A 17122-nucleotide genomic window follows, 5' to 3' on the forward strand; every position below is an offset into this window, starting at 1 on the left:
GTAACGCGTTTTGGCTGAGTAAAAAGATAAGGTAATATATTATGTAATCACATACACAGATTCTGAACATTTGACTGATTGCTTACCTATATTTCCTATAATGTATAAACTTATTGTATGTTATATTTTTATAATGGCCATCACAGATTATTAAAATTGTTATTCAATGAAAATGAACGAAGGCAGTTATGTTATAGGCTTAGTTTTGTTATAAATATGCATACAGCGAAGATGACGGTCATATAAACGAGTAACTACACGACACCTCAACATTGTTAGTGTCTGTTAAGTTAATATCAAAATGAAAATAGGCAGTTCCTTTTATCATGTTTTCGATTCTTTATCTACTATAGATAACTAGAGACTTTTAAAATGCCAGTAAAAAAGTAGAACTATTATTACAGTAATAAATTTAAATGATAAAACAAAAAGCAGCGTGAAATGTTTTTGTACAACTACACTCAATGTGAGACTGGTGTCTGTAGCTTTCATTCAAGTAAAAAATGTCTGGGATGCGACAAAAACAAAAGATAGATGAAGTAACGAGATGCAGGAAATTCAGCAACTAAATCTAGCACGTATGTCAAGAAAAACACAAAAAAAGTCAATAAAGACCAATTACAGAGAAATATGATGGTGATATTAACTTATTCTGTTTGTCTCTGACTGTGATGTCACTTCCCCGCTCTAACAGCAGCTGACAGATGTGTGGATGACACATTTGTGTGGCGAGCACCAATGGGGTCCGACCGTCCTACAAACAAACACGTATAAAATGCACGTTTGCATCAGCTCAAACAGAAAAGACATAAAAGGCATCATCTGTGAGAACGTTTGAGGAGAAAGTGCATTTGAGGGAAAGTAAAATACAACACAGAACATTTCAGTATGTTTGTTCAGGTGAAAAGATTGAGACAATATAAAGGACATGAAATATTCCACAAGCTACATATTAACTCACAAAGTCGCTGGCATTAACTGATGCGCCACTGTCACAGAGCAGCTTCACACTAGAGGAGCAGCCGGCCATAACTGCAAAGACAAACAACAATAATAATAATAATATTCCTAAACATTCCCCCAATTATCCAAATTAGATTCAGTAGACCAAGCTAACATCACACTCAAAATAAAATAGGGATATATAAACTCATGTACTAAATACTGACTATAACAAAAGAATCCCATTCAATCATTCATTCACTACCCACTTCCTCTGTTTTAGGAGGTAAGAAACAGAAGAAATGGTAGAAACAGAAGGATGAGGACAAATGGAGAAAGAGGTGAAACCCCCAGGTGGAAGAAAGGTCTCTCCCAAGTTCAGTTCCAATAAAATCTCTCAAAACACACAAAACCTTTTGCTTACCAGCATCATGTAGAGCTGTTCTTCCCTGCAGGTCCACGTTTCCCACTGGGCAATTGTGCTGAAAGGACAAAACAGTGGTCACACTCAGGCCATTCACAAACACTGTATGCTTGTTAAGCTTTAAAAGGTCAAAGGATGAGTCTAAACTTTCACAAACATCTGATGAACAAGAAGTATGGACATGCCTGACACGGGAGTGTGAGATTCTGCTTTGCAATGATTCTGAAACCAGGTCAAGAAAGGGAGAGTGTTGCTAAGATACTGGCTTTGGTGGTCTTCCATTCCCACCACCCTCTGTGTCCTCTTTTTCCTAAATCTCTTTTACTCTCTCCATATTTCACACTCTGTGCCCTAGTTTCCCAAACCCAGCACTTTCTCAGTTTTCTCCATCCAAAAAAAAAACAGCTCCTCTGACTTCAGCCACTATAAAAACGCCTTACGCTCTAGCAACAGCCGCCAAAACCAGTAGCAAGGTCACATGGTCCTGCTGGCTAACTGTGTCCTGGGTAACTCTAGGAGCAGGGATCACATTGCACATGATGACGGCATAGAAATATAGACTGCAGGTTACAGTATGGGCAGCCTGTCAACACTGCAGACACCCGGAAAATGCTCCCATCCAGTGACTCAATGTTGTCCGCACAAGCACTCTATATAGCAGTCAGGTCACTGGCTGGATGAATAATTCCACACAAAGGCGCCAGACAAACATGTACGCTCACTTTTTCATAATTAGTCAGATTCCTGCTCCCTGTAAAACAAGCAATTAACACAAACAAGGCATGGAGACAAAGATGCTGTTGTCAGAATCATTAACAGGGAAGTGATAGGAATCATCTTAATTATCTCGAGCAACATCATTCACATAGACAGGTTTTTTACCCTCTTGTGAAATTGTGCGCGCGAGATAATTCGTTCAAATTAAAAAGCGTATCTGTAAACAAGCTCTGCTCGATTTGCCTTCAAATGGCATAATTTCCTCATAATCAGGATGTCAGGTTCAAGCATTATGCAGCTGAGTTCAGGTCATTGGTTTCTGCTTAGTGAAATAAGCGCCGAATTTGCTAATGAGCCTGTGGGTTGGAGTACGCTTGCCAATAGCAATGAAAGTTGAAAGCAACTGGGGGGAAAAACAAGTTGCAGCATTTTCTTTTACAGATAACAATGCAGATTCAAAGAGAATATGTCCAAATATTAATATGGAGCCCAAGATCACTAAACCAGTCTTAGGTATATTTGGGTAGTGGTGTAACAGATCACAAATCTCACCATTTGGATCACATTATAGTGAGGGGGGGATTGGGGGTAGTTGTAATTTGCCTTCCATTTATTACAAAAACAGCACTGCAGGGCATTTTTTGTTTTAACAAACAGAAGTTAAAAAAAATTAATTTTAGTAAAAATACAATTAAGAAAAAATCAGCTGAATAAATAGAAAAACTTACTGTTGCTGATGAAGCTAAATGTAGAAATTTAACTTTATAATTTGTACAGCCCATATTTATTTCTAGTCTCATTTTTAATAAATGACTCAGTTATTCACTCATAACACTTCATGTTTCATTGCTAGAAGTGTACTTTTTAAAGAATTATTCAGTGGCATATTTTTGATGGCTGGTTGTCGCCATCTATTGGTTAAATAATGTAATTGCTGCCTACAACTTTTTTTTTCTTTTTATGGTGGTGATTTTGGCCATAAACATCAGTGGTTTTATCTAAACCAAAGATGTCCAAACTAGGGCCTGTGGGTCAAAGTCTACGGTAAGCTTTTATTTGGCCCACTATCTCATCAGAAAAGAGAATGATGGGAGCATTGGGAAGAATCCCTTTAACAGAGATCATCATTTTGAATTTAATGTAACCTTTTTGACTGTTAGTCAAAGAATAGAAAACTGAAATTAAGCATTTCAACTAAATGTTGTAAATGAATCAAATTTTTAATAATGTAAATAGGCTACTGTCTCTCGACAGATAATAATAATGCACATAACATCACGAGTAAATCAATGCAAAAGATTGACTCGTGTTGCTATTTGGCATTGAACTCCATTGTGTAATTAATGTGATTGCTTTTGTTTTTACTGTAATAAGTTCATTATATATATATATATATATATATATATATATATATATATATATATATATATATATATATATATATATATATATATATATATATATATATATATACCCACACACGTGTGTGTGTGTGTGTGTGTGTGTGTGTGTGTGTGTGTGTGTGTGTGTGTGTGTGTGTGTGTGTGTGTGTGTGTGTGCGTGCATGTGTGCGTGTGTGTGCGCGAGTGTAAACTTTTAAATTATACTGCATTAGTTCATATAAAGCAATAGTTTTTTTTTACATTAGGAAAATATATTAGGAAATTACCCATGGCAACTTTAATATAACAGTTTGCTATATTTACCTCTGGCCCACAGCACTCAATCAAGTTTGTTTTTGGCCCTTCATAAGAAAAAGTTTGGGCACCCCTGATCTAAACTATAAACTGTTATCCCAGTTGACGGTTTGAAACTTCATAACTAACTCAAAAGACTAAAGACTCAATCTCTTTCTTGATTTTTTGCGTTTTTCAAACACAGATTTGAATGAAGCGATTCGAAAAATTAATCAACATATGCAAATATTGATTATATTGTGCTGTGATGTGGAAAACATACGTTTTCTTTATGTGCCTTTCCAGAGACTTGTGACTAACTGGTCACTAATATTAGGATTACTATAATTTCTACAACCCATTGAACATTTTTTGTAAAACTTGCCTTTGATTATGTCTGTAAAAGCCACATTGTACATTAATTTCGATAACCATTAAACATGTTACAAAATTAAAAAGAAATAATATATAATATTGATGTTTTTATTCCAAAACATTATTAGATTAAGTAAAGATCATGTTAAATTATGTTTTTTTTTTGTTTATTTCCTACTGTAAATATTATAAAACACACATATTTGATTAGTAATTGTGCATTGCTAAGCATTTACTTATTTAGACAATATTCAAGCTGATTTCTCAGTATTTAAATTGTCACAAATGCTCTTTTGAATAAATGACACAAATACACTCGCAAGAAAAACTGATGTGAAATATTAATGCACACTAGTGAGAAAAACAAACTGCACCACACTGATAGTGACTGTTTTTGTAGAGGCTGCAAATAACCCTTTGTGAAGTTGGTCTCGTCATCAAAGTCCTCAGAAAAACCTCACATCTACACTTCAAAAATATGATTCAATACTTTTTCTCCACTTCAAAAAGAGGAAACACAATGGAGCAGAATGGTCAGCGGTAAACAGAAAAGAGCGTCCAAGTACACCGAGTTTCTATCCATTTCTCAGAGCTGCTGATTGTGAAAAGCATATTTACCTGCAGTAGTTTTTGAACGCCAATGACTGCCCATTCTGGCTGCCAGGTGCAAGGCCTTTTTTCCTACAGGAACAGAAGAGTAAATCAATAGGAGTCATCAGACAACAAAAAATTGTTTCAGATCAAGCAATCCACAGTGAGAATCGGACAAATTGCACTTACGTAGAGAGTAAAGTTATTTCATTACTTTAGTGTCAAGTGTGATACCTTCATAGTGTTTAGTAGTTGTGTGAATGACACTGGACATCTTCTAAATATATTAATTAAGCATTTGTTCTTGTGGAAATTTGACACATCATGCGACTCATCACCTGCTTTGGTATTGTTTTTTGTCCGTGTATTACAAAGTAAACGGCATAATCAATGAATATAGTTGTTTATTGTACATTTTGAAATGTCTCTTGCTTATGAACCAAAAAAAAACAAACAAAAAAAACTTGCTGTTGTTTATCCATTGTAATTTAACAGATTTTTTACAGGGTGGTGCAAAGTGTAAAAATCAAATTACATCCAATGCAGGATTTGTAGAAATTTCAGTATGCTCAAGATTCTACTATAATTTAATATTAATTCAATTTTAGCCTATGTTTTATCGGGATCTATAGAGCTGCGCATCATTGGATTTGCTCTTCAGTATTTGGACTCTTAAACACTTAAACACTACAAACTGAACTACACTGTTCCAATTTACTATGACCTTTTATGTGAAGCTGCTTTGACACAATCTACATTGTATAAGCGCTATACATAAAGGTGAATTGAATTGAATTTAATCACTTTGCGGGTCCCTAATCAACCTCTCAATCTAGGGAAGCAACAATGGCTACGTTTACATAGCCGTCAGTAATCGAATTATTTGCCTTAATCTGAATAAGACAATAATTGATTAAAGTGTGCACATGAGTTCTTTTTAAAATTTTCGTTTTATGATCCTCTTTTAGATGTTATAGCAACATCATTCAATTAACATCATTGCGTCCCTACACTGTCCACATTTCCTCTGAAGTTTCAGGCACTTTCTGATGTTCGTTTTTATTTTGTCCACTTTAACTGCAGTTTGGCACTTTCACTTTCATCCGGAACATTTTAATGCATGCCTCCATGACAAACGAGATATTGGATGAGAGTATAAACTGCTGAAAGAGTGTTGTTTTAAATGGAATTTGATACCGCACGGCATAGGGGAGAAAAACCTCCAGATTTCATGATGTGTGTGTCTGTGGTCCTTCAGACTCGGTAGGATGCAGAGAATAGTGGCAAACAGCAGTGTTTATATGAACTATCCTCTTCAAAACGCAGCCGAACACTCCTACATGACAGTAATAGTTGATTAAGGTGTTTACATGTCTGTACTGCACTTTAATAGTGCTTCTAAAATCTGTTCTGTCTTTTTCCTATTAGCAGCATAATGACGACTGGAATACTTTGTTTTAAACGACAATGAACTGTTTACCTGAAGTTGTTATCGATATACTGAACCAGGAGTGAAACTCCGGAACACACACACACTCACACTGAGTCAGTTGCTAATAGTTACAGGCGCGCTTTAGTAGCGCTAAGCATCATTGGAAACTGTTCTTAAAGCAACATAACATATATAAATGCCAAGGTAAATAAATTCTCTTTTTAACAATGAAATGACAAATGGAGCATTAATCACTCACTCTAGCTGTTATATCAATTTAAGGTCACAACAAAATCAGCATACTCCACATGTCTTAAGTCAATTTGTTTAGCTTGATTATGACCTTAGTCCAACTAAATTATTCAAAATCGCTGTGTACATGGTAGACTCATGATCAGATTGTCTTATCATATTAAAATCGTATATTGGCGTCCATGTAAATGTACTCACTGAAGTGTAGTCCGACATGCAAGTACCTTAATCAAACTATTACTATAGTGTAGAATTTTCACTACATTTTGTGACAGGATCATCTAGAAATGGACCATAGAAACCTGGCATCAACACCAATGTGGAGGGTTTTTTTCCCCATACAGTGTGCGTAAACTGAACTCAGTGTGAACTCTTCCAGCAGTTCATACTGTCATCCAATATCTCCTTTGTCACAGGGGGCATCGCATGAAATCTTCCTGAATAAAAATGCCAAACGGCAGTTAAAGCCAACAAATAAAAAAATGAAACAACCAGAAATTACATGCAACTCCAGAGGAAATGCAGATATCATGGTGACGCAATGACGTTAAGCAAATGTGTTATACATGTTTAACAGGATCATGAAGGAACACTCAAAAAGTAACTCATGTAAACACCTTAATCATGTTATTGTCTTGATTCAGATTACGGCAAATAATTGCAGTGCTTCCTCTAAAGCTACCTCTGATGATACGATAAGGATTTTTTTTTTTAATGAATAAATAATGCTGTTCATAATACAGATAAAAAAGCCATTTGCTTGTACTCTTCTAAATGAGAAATAACTGAAGTGCTCAAGTCACATGCTTTAGGAGAATCTATAGAGCATAATTCTGGTCTTTCTGTATATTTCTATGGCTCATCTTATCTGCTAAAGAGTAATTAGCTGCTGAAGTGGGTTTTATTGTAGAGTTAAGATGTGCATTACAATCTTTTAAGAGGATCCTATAAGTGGCGCCTCATTCGTAAAACTGTACATTTGTCTATTTATGCTGCGGAAACACAAACTAGAAGACAAAAAGTCCTGAGCTGAAAAGGGGCAGGGCTACACACAAACCGGTAATGAGGCTAAAAGCTTTCTTAGAAGGAGAGAAATGTTTGGTTGCACACCAAAAAGCTCAATACTAGAGGCAACACAGTGTCAATACATGTTAAAAAGATGAACAGAATATCACATTTTCTGCGAGTGACTTGGTAAAAATGGTGTAAATGCTGGGTACAGTAAAGTGACAACTTCTGTTTATTTTCATGTATATTATATAAAGTAGTTGTAATTCTTCACATTATTTTATTATGAGTACATAAGCGTAATGAAGAACTGATCTCTTAAGGAGATTGTTTATGGCTGGGTGACTTTATAACATCTAAAAGCCCCAGATAAAGTGTGGATAAGGGGAAACATTGAATTCTGATGATTCGATGTGCATTTAATGGATTTAATGGTATGTTAGTCAGATAGTGAGATTATAAAACAAAATCGCTGCAAATGTGCAAAATATTTTAAACTAGGTTTTTAAACAGATTTCATTGATTTCATGTTTATTTATTTGGTGCTTTTCACAATGTAGATTGTGTCAAAGCGACTTAACACATAGTTCTAGTAAAGTCCAGATTTCAGAGTTGAAGTTCAGTTTACTTTAGTTCAGTGTGGTTTAAATTTCACTACTGAAAATTTTGAAAACTGAAAACTTCTTGATGTGTACACCCTAAAGTAAACATACAGCAAAAATAAAGAGCAACCCAGAATGATTTTGCTCAGGTGGCCAAAATGTTCACCCAGAAGAACAAGGCTTTATCAGCTAAGAACAAAAAATTAGGGAACATTGGGAGGACACTCATATTATAGAGAAAGCATTCTTTACTGTGGCATCAGTGGCAGTGACATCCACACCATGATTGAGAATGAGATTCAGACAGTCAAGATGTCCTCTGGAAGCAGCAGATGAAACCTGCAGAAAAAGACAGAAAAAACCAATGGTAGGTTAATTTAGTGGGAAAGTGCATGCTGAAAATTGATGCCTGCTCTTCAGTCATAGCATTCTAGAGAAGTAAATGACTGCAGTCAAAATTTCATTTTCTCTCTCTCTCCCAATAACTGTCTCCATACATAAAACCATACATGTTACATGTGAAAATATTATCTATAAAATACTTCATTATCATAATGCAGGCCATGTAGTTTAAAGCATGCATAACTATAGATGTATGATAATGTTCACAGGGTTTTACACATTTTCAAAGTCAAATTATGCACTTTTAAAGAGCATTTACAAGTGCATTTTCAAAATGTTCCAGCTCTTTGCAAGTGTGGCAAATGCGATAGATTTACATTAATATACATACAGTTGAAGTCAGAAGTATTAGCCCCTGAATCATTTGCCCTCTGTTTTTCTTTTTTTCCCCGCATTTCTGTTTAACGGAGAGAAGATTTTTTTTCAACACATTTCTAAACATAATAGTTTTAATAACTCATTTCTAATAACTGATTTATTTTATATTTGCCATGATGACAGTAAATAATATTTTACTAGATAGTTTTCAAGATATTTCTATACAGCTTACAGTGACATTTAAAGGCTTAACTAGATTAATTAGGTTAACTAGGCAGGTTAGGGTAATTAGGCAACTTATTGTATAATGATGGTTTGTTCTGTAGACTATCGGAAAATATATAGCTTAAAGGGGCTAATATTTTGGAAAAATTAAAAACTGCTTTTATTGTGGCCGAAATAACAAATAAGACTTTCTCCAGAAGAAAAAAATATTATCAGACATACTGTAAAAATTTCCTTGCTCTGTTAAACATCATTTGGGAAAACATTTTAAAAAACAAAGAAGAAAAAAAATTCAAAGGGGGGCTAATAATACTGATTTCAACTGTACTTCACAATATCAGATGCTATTTGTTATAAAGGTAAATTTGTGATGTTTGCCCCAAGCTCAGTATTGAGTTACTGTCATTTACTCCTTTAAAATGTCATTTACTCACAATTTAAGTGTCATCTTTCATCTTAGATTTATATTTATTTTAAATTTCATTGCTTTGATCATTTTTGAAACGGTTGTCTCCATGCACATGGTTTTCTCCCACTGCTTAAAGGCATAAAAACATTGAAGAACTGCTCAGTGTTCATAATGAGCCCTTTAACTTCTCACTTTGTAAAATTAGCATTTGAGCTCAGTTTAAAGAGGCCATTATGACATCCACATTCTCAACCTGTGTTTGGAAAGTGTTATTGAAGGCAGTGAAAATAGAAAGACAAACATGTAGACAGGCCCTTTACCTGAAGCTTGACATTTGAAAAAGTTCATACAATGTCCCAAACAACCACCCATGGAGTGATGCATGGGTGGCAATTGGAGAAGGGGGAAAAAGGCAGAGAATTCTGGTCTTACAATGTGACATCTGTACCGTTTCAGCAATGTGGCGACTAACGGTAAATCACTTTCTTTATACATAGGTCATACATTAGTTACATTATAGACATTTTAAGGGGCAGCACTCTATGTAAGGGTGGCGCAGTGGGTAGCACAATCGCCTCACAGCAGAAGGCCGCTGGTTCGAGCCCCGACTGGGTCAATTGGTATTTCTCTGTGGAGTTTGCATGTTCTCCTCGTGTTTAAAGGGTTTCCTCCGGGTGCTCCAGTTTCCTCCAAAAGTCCAAAAACATGTGATATACAGGTGAATTTGGTAGGCTAAGTTGTCCGTAGTGTATGTGTGTGAATGGGTGTACATAGATGTTTCCAAGTGATGGGTTGCAGCTGGAAGGGCTGTCACTGCATGAAACATTTGCTGGATAAGTTGGCGGTTCATTCCACTGTGGCGACACCTGATAAATAAAGGGATTAAACTGAAGGAAAATGAATGATATTAAAAGGGATTGTTCAACCAAAAATGTACTCACTATATCCTAACCCTTAAGTAGCTCTTTTTCTGTTCAACATAAAGAAGTTTTAAACCTGTAAATGTTATTGTTATGTTACAGGTTTCCAACATTTTTTTTCCGCTGTGGCGGACCCCGGATTAAGGGACTAGGCCGAAAAGAAAATGAATGAATGAATTCTCTACGTATTCGATTTCAAGTGGTTCCAAATAGTAGGATAAACAAATATTGACTTTTCAGCAAAAATGTTCAGCGTTTTTTTCTTTCTTTCTGTCTTTCTGTCTTTCTTTCTTTCTTTCATATTCAAAAGAAAAAAATAATTTGTCAAGTTTTAAAACAAGGGAGCGTAAATGATGATAGAATTTCCATTTTTGGGTGAACTATCTTTAAACCCTATGTAGTTTATGTAGTAACCCTATGTAGTAAAGCAATGCATTTTCCAATTTAACGCAAGTTTAAAACACAAGTTCCAGGCAAGCCAAATAGGAGTCAGAGCTCCAGCAAATATGATTGCATAAATAAAAATGACTCCAAGCAATAACATTTTATTAGGCAAGGTGGCTGGAATAATGGTAAATGACCCTGGGCGATTAGAGGAGACTGAAGGGCTCAGATGGTCATGAAGACCCAGACATGTCATTCTAGCTTGGCTCCAACTCCTTGGCTGACTCGCATATCTGTGGCTTCAAGATACATTATGTATTTTTAGAGGTGCTGGAGAGGTCGGGTGGGGGGCAGTTTTACTTCAAAACAACACTTTTGAATGCTGCACCAGTCTGTCAATTGTAGTTCAGCAAAAAGATATTTCAATACATTTGAATATCTGATAAACGTGGAATGTATTAGGAATTTAAATACTTTATTGAAGGCAATGCTTTAACGCCTCTGGCAGGAGCACAAGCAGGAACTCAAGAGAATCTGTTGACCTTCTCGAGAAAATTCTATCTGTGTCTACATGAAATGTAGCATTTGCCAAAGGCAATCATGATGAGAAAATGTACTTTGAGACTATTCTTCTGTTCAATCATTTTATATATTTGTACAGTATTAAAGCAGTAATATTTTAAAACTATACAAAGCCTCCGCTTTATGAAAGGTGGTGGTGTTACACTTTAAAATCCGGATATATAAATAATTGTTGTGCTTCTACAGACCTGAATACCTTTTAGCACAATCACTAGCAACATTATAGTACTTAAAATTTGCTTCTGTGACCTTTTTATATTTAAATATCCTAAACTGATTATTCGTTATTATCTATTATTACTTACTGAAATGACTTCAAATGAGTATTTTCCTCTATTTTGGTTTTATTTAAACTCAAAAGTAAATTTCATTTACCTAAAATTATTTTTGATAATTCAACAACAAATAAATTTCCAAACAGTAATCCTGTTAAATGATCATAAAAACATCAGAACGGCTTTACTGTAAATTACATAAATGTGCTGTTCACACAAGCAACAAGCAAGTGTTACTTTTTTTTTTTTGGTGTCATTCACACCAGTACCAAATATCATGACACTGTGGCTGATTCCTTCATCAACCTGCATGAGAAGCATTTTACTTTCACTATATGGCCAAATTTGATTATTTTATTAAACATCTGAGTGATGTATGATAGTTCATACTGCAGTCACACAACAAAAACTGCAGAGCTGCCATACCGCTGAATGGAAAATAATGTAGGGTCGAGACTGAGCACAACACTCAGATATCCATCTAGCATGATTGCATGCATCTTGTATTGTGATTGGCTAAAAGCACACTTCTTCCCATAGCATTATTCCATAGAGATTTCTCATGTCCTTGATTCACTTATTACAATTATGTCGCAACTTCTACCACAAAAGCGACAGAACTAATTTACTTTTTCAAAAGGTTTTAACGTGTCATCTTAACAGCCAGTACCGACTGTTTGAGCCAAATGCACCATTTCAAGTACTGTAAGCGTCACAAATAAACCATTTCTCCATTCTCTCTGTAAATTCTAGAAACTGTATTTATTCTCAACTTTACGAAAGGAATTAATCTTAACTTATAAATCTTGTGAAGGACAGGTCATAGCATCAATCTGGCAAATCATCAGTTGAGGAAAAATTTATTAGACGTGAACTGACACTTCACTGACATCAGCGACCATTCTTGCTATCTGAATAGAATATATTATATTTCAGGTACTAGCACATTTACTAGCTGACTTTTTCCACACACATTTTGACACCACTTTAATTGCAGACATTGAATAAATGTATTTTTATAAGTGGGTGTGTTAAAGAAACAAAAGCTAACATCTACAGCAGGAAGGCTTGGTCTTTTTTTCCTGTGAGCAAACCATGCATTAGCAAGCTCCACCAAGCAGGTGTACTTTACGCCTCACTCTTATTTCAACATACACACACACACACCGAATTCACTCAGTTCCATCTGCCCACAGGGCAAAAATACTATACTAATGCAGTTGACCAATTTACCCACCAGAACTACTGGATTACACCCTACAGGCCCTGCGGTCTGGCCTCCCTGTGAGCTATTCTGACCGGTGAAGAAAATAACAGGCTGCATGTGGGGTCCTGCTATATACGAGTAGAGGATTTCCACAAATCCCGAGTCAACATGTGATCTGTGTATTCCACTCGACTATGCACAAAAAGGCTGCATACGCTCATCTTCCTGTCATTTGGCAGCCATTAGGGTGCGCAGACGTCCACAAGCTTGTTTCATATAACAGGCTGGTGTTTATTAATTGAGCTCTGTTACACTATAACGCCGACCCGGCGACTGTGGCGGCGGCAAATGCACCTGATTTAGTCCTGAGAAATTCTAGCACCTTATTACAAGTCAAGCTTCTCTCCACCCAACAGAGCAGGAAGAATCTCACACTATGACAGAAATACCCAAAGTGGGAATGAAACAAAGCTGTGGTTAAATCGAGCTGAAAATGTGTCCATCTCTGCCCTACATAGACCCTGTCAAGGCTGTAAAAACTATAGGGATGGATGGGAGGCCAACTTGGCCAACTTTCTAAAACAGGAAAGACGCTGTTGATCCATTAGTGTTGATGTCTACTGTGTGGCTGTGTTATAATGCAGAACGCCAATCAGAGATATTGAATAACAGGGTTCAACTAATCGACCTCTAACCTCTAAAATACTTTTCTTGCATTCATCCAAAAATAAAAATAAAAAGACAAAGCTCTCTGGACTGGGAGATTTTAGAAGATTAAATAAGCAGTTTACATCACAGTTTAGGACTGGGGAAAAAAACTCCCTGCTTCTAAATTTAGTCAGTGTACACAAGCAAAGATTTACTCACTGAATTTCTGAAGATACAGGCTGCTCAGCTCTGAGCCTGCTCGAACATCACTGACCACAACATGCTTTCCATTCTTAACTAAAACCCTTGGGCAGGCACAACAGGTCTCATTCCAGAATTTAAAAAAATATATATATAAATAAATAAATAAATAAATAAATAAATAAATAAATAAAAACACTGTCAAACTATCAGTTATACTTGAATATCAGCAATATTGTATAATGCAACAAATCTTTAAACTTGTAACATTTATAAAAATTACTTTTTTAGCCAGAATCAATACAAATGATGAAGTGTCATCAATAATAAAGTATCAGACTTTTTCTTCTTCTGCACACCAAATAAAATTCAAATTGCTATGAATGTACACTACTCACAGTGCTCAGCAGGGCTGTGTTATTAATCAAAATCGAATCACAATTTGAAACGTTGCAATTAGTTAAACTGCATGAGGCTTGCAAGCCTACTCTTACTAGCCAATTGAGTGAGCACACTTTCATTCCGCCTAATCAGAATTGCACAACTGAACTATGACCACAATAAAAAAAAAAAAAGAAAACAAACAGAAAAGCATTGGGATTATGGTGTCTGCTGCTTCAGAAGCATTAATAGACAAATGTCAAAGTCACAGACACCAAACAAAAACAGGTAATTTGTAAGAGCTATCACAGAATTGTTGCCACAGCTTACATATTATTGAGCTGAAGCTTGACTACAAAATAAATTGTAAATCAAATCAGTCAAAAAAAAATTCAATTAGATATTTTTCCCCAAATCGCACAGCCCTAGTGCTCAGCTACAACTCAGGAATCATTCAAAATCATGCGGTGCCATCTTATTAACATTATATATTATATGTCTGCATTATTATTATTAATGTACTACATGACTTCACCCATGGTGGGAAGATTACCTACTGTGCAATTGTCAGCAATAGACCTGTCTTTCTGCATTCTGAATATACTTATGATTCAAATTAAGAGCTTTAAGTTATCATCATCATCATCATGATCAAGATCACGGTTTCTCTTTACCATGTTTGAAAAACTCATCAACGCAACATTCAGTGTGCGCAGTGCTGTCTGGGAGTTGTTCTAACGGTGATTTGATGCTGCATTTCTTGTCTGACGTGCAACCTAAATTTCAAAATATTGCTGTCTCATTATTATTAGACAGTTTACGGGATGAAGGGCAGGGACTTGAAGAGCTGCGCATCGAGGGATCTGCTCTTCAGTGTTTGGATTTTCAGCAGTGAAATTTAAACCACACTGAAGTGAACTAAACTGAACTTCAACTCTGAAAACTGGACTGACACTATTTCACTAGAACTTCTATGTTAAGCTGCTTTGACACAATCTACATTGTAAAAGGGCTATAAAAAAATAAAATAAAAAGACAAGCAAATCTAAAGCATGTCAATCAATTACTTGAATAATTTTGCAGTTTGCGTGTGTGAAAGACAGAGACGTGCAGAACTAATTGGTACACTGCTTAGTCGATTTAAAAGGTTTTAAGGATGCCCTGTGTATTTAGGCTGGTTTCGGGTTAATCCCACTAGAAGCTGCCACGTTTCTTAGGGACAGCTTCTTATGTTAAACAGCACACAAAGAAATTCCCCTGAATTCAAAGTTTCACAGTACATGACTGTTAAACTGGTGTGATATCTCAAAATAAGCAACAACAAAATGTAGATAAACTAGTTGATCATATAAATGGCCTCATTACTTGTTGGATGACTAGTCAATGGACATGACCCATCCCTGGAAACAAAGGAACTTACGCTGAGCGGCCCTCAACATCAAGTTTAGTGGGGATGATGCCCTTCTTGCCAAGCACCGCTGCAACTTTGTCCACCTCCCTCCTCTCCACTGCCTTCATCAGCCGGTCATCGTACTTATTCCAGTCGGTGTTCTGAAGGAGAAAGCGACAGAGAGAGAGAGAGAAGGAGAGAAAGAGATCAGCACACTCATAACATCAGCATATACACAAAGACAGCAGTGTCATGTTCAATAACACTGCTGAGGTGACAGCTATTGTTCAAGACTCTCCTAATGATCAGGGTGGTGATCACAAGTGTAATTAGCTGAACGAAGGAATGTTAACAACTCTAGCACACCACATATTCAAAAGGAAATAAAAGGCTTAGACTTTCAATATACTTTTGCCAACCAAAAAAAAAAAAAAAAAAAAAAAAAAAAAAGCTTGAACATTTGAGTTGCACCAAGAAAAATAGATGCATCTACTCTATTTTGCACCCCATAAGCATTTTTGTTGGCAGGGATCAGTACTTGTACATATTATTTTCAAATAGATTTCTTTGTTATCTACATACTTTTGATATGCATTATGTTACATAAGGTAAATATGAATATATATGATATGCAATAGTCAACATTTGAAGCAGATCAAAAAAGTTTTTCAGAATTTTAGGACAAGAATGGGTGCTGCTCAGTTTTAGGACAACTTTGTGAATATTTTTGACCCGCTTCATATACTGACTACAATATACAAGCTGTGAAAAATACTTATTTGATGTTAAATGTCAGTCAAAAGTAAACTGAATTTACATCTAATACATTATAAAAATGTTAAAAAGACATGCTGTCACCTACGACAGTAAAGATCTGATTAATCAAAATATGACCTAAAGAAACAGCCAAACACATCAATAAACCAAAGAAAAAAAATCTTCAACAGAAGATGCTTTAAGCCTGCCATGTTCACACACGTTCACGCATGCGGTTCAAAACACCCCGAAGCTCCAAAAATCTTAAGCAACAGTTCACTCTCCACAAGAATCCTGGAGAATTCTTGGATTCCTTTATGGAGAAAACTGTAAGTCACTCTCTAGATGGTTCAAAACACACACACTCTCTCTCTGCCTTAAGCTTTTGCATACATACACGAAAAAGAACAGAAAAAAAAAACAGTTAAGTCTAAAGTACAACTCTAAAATCGGGATACCTACAAAGTACATGGAGGTGCATTTGAGCCATCGACTCATCTTGGTGGTCCTTTTGCAGTGGTCTGGCAAAGTACAAAAATAATAGAGTTCTTCCTTCACCCGTCCGATAAATCGAACACTCAACCAGCGAGTGTTTGTGTGGGTTTGTGGTCTTCAGATGAATCCCCCTCTCCAGCAGGCAGCCTGCGCCCCGCGGGGGTACCAGAAACCTCTGCAAAGTCTTCGAAGTTCTCTCCAGCCCACAGCCTCTCCTTGAGACATCATCACGGCACGGCAACCAACACAAACACACAGAGAGAGAGCCGCTGTAGCACAGGGACCAGCCCCGGGACAGCAGCTCCACCTCCAGAAGAGTCTGTGTCTTCCCTCTCTCTTTCAGAGCGTCCTCCTATCGGTGTAGCCTGTGTCTAAAGCTACACTGCTTCTCTGTCCTCCTGTCTGCTTTGCTCCTCTATGCCAAATGGCAAGGTTGTTCAACCTCTGGCAGTAAATATGTGAGCTCTCCCGGTTCTAAAATATCCCTGTAAACAGCACGCAGACAAGCCG

General features: G+C 36.3%; 1 protein-coding gene across 1 annotated transcript in view; it reads right to left on the bottom strand.

The window, feature by feature from the left end:
• Window positions 1–17122, bottom strand: part of LOC130232047 (uveal autoantigen with coiled-coil domains and ankyrin repeats protein-like) — a 67643-nt gene extending 50521 nt beyond the window's left edge. Inside the window, 2 exon segments of the mRNA XM_056461674.1 lie at window positions 15392–15522; window positions 16580–17122. Coding sequence (XP_056317649.1) covers window positions 15392–15522; window positions 16580–16615 — 167 coding nt within the window. The 5' untranslated portion in view covers window positions 16616–17122.

The sequence above is a fragment of the Danio aesculapii genome, chromosome 7 (genome assembly GCF_903798145.1).
Source record: "Danio aesculapii chromosome 7, fDanAes4.1, whole genome shotgun sequence".
In the NCBI taxonomy this organism is placed as follows: domain Eukaryota; kingdom Metazoa; phylum Chordata; class Actinopteri; order Cypriniformes; family Danionidae; genus Danio; species Danio aesculapii.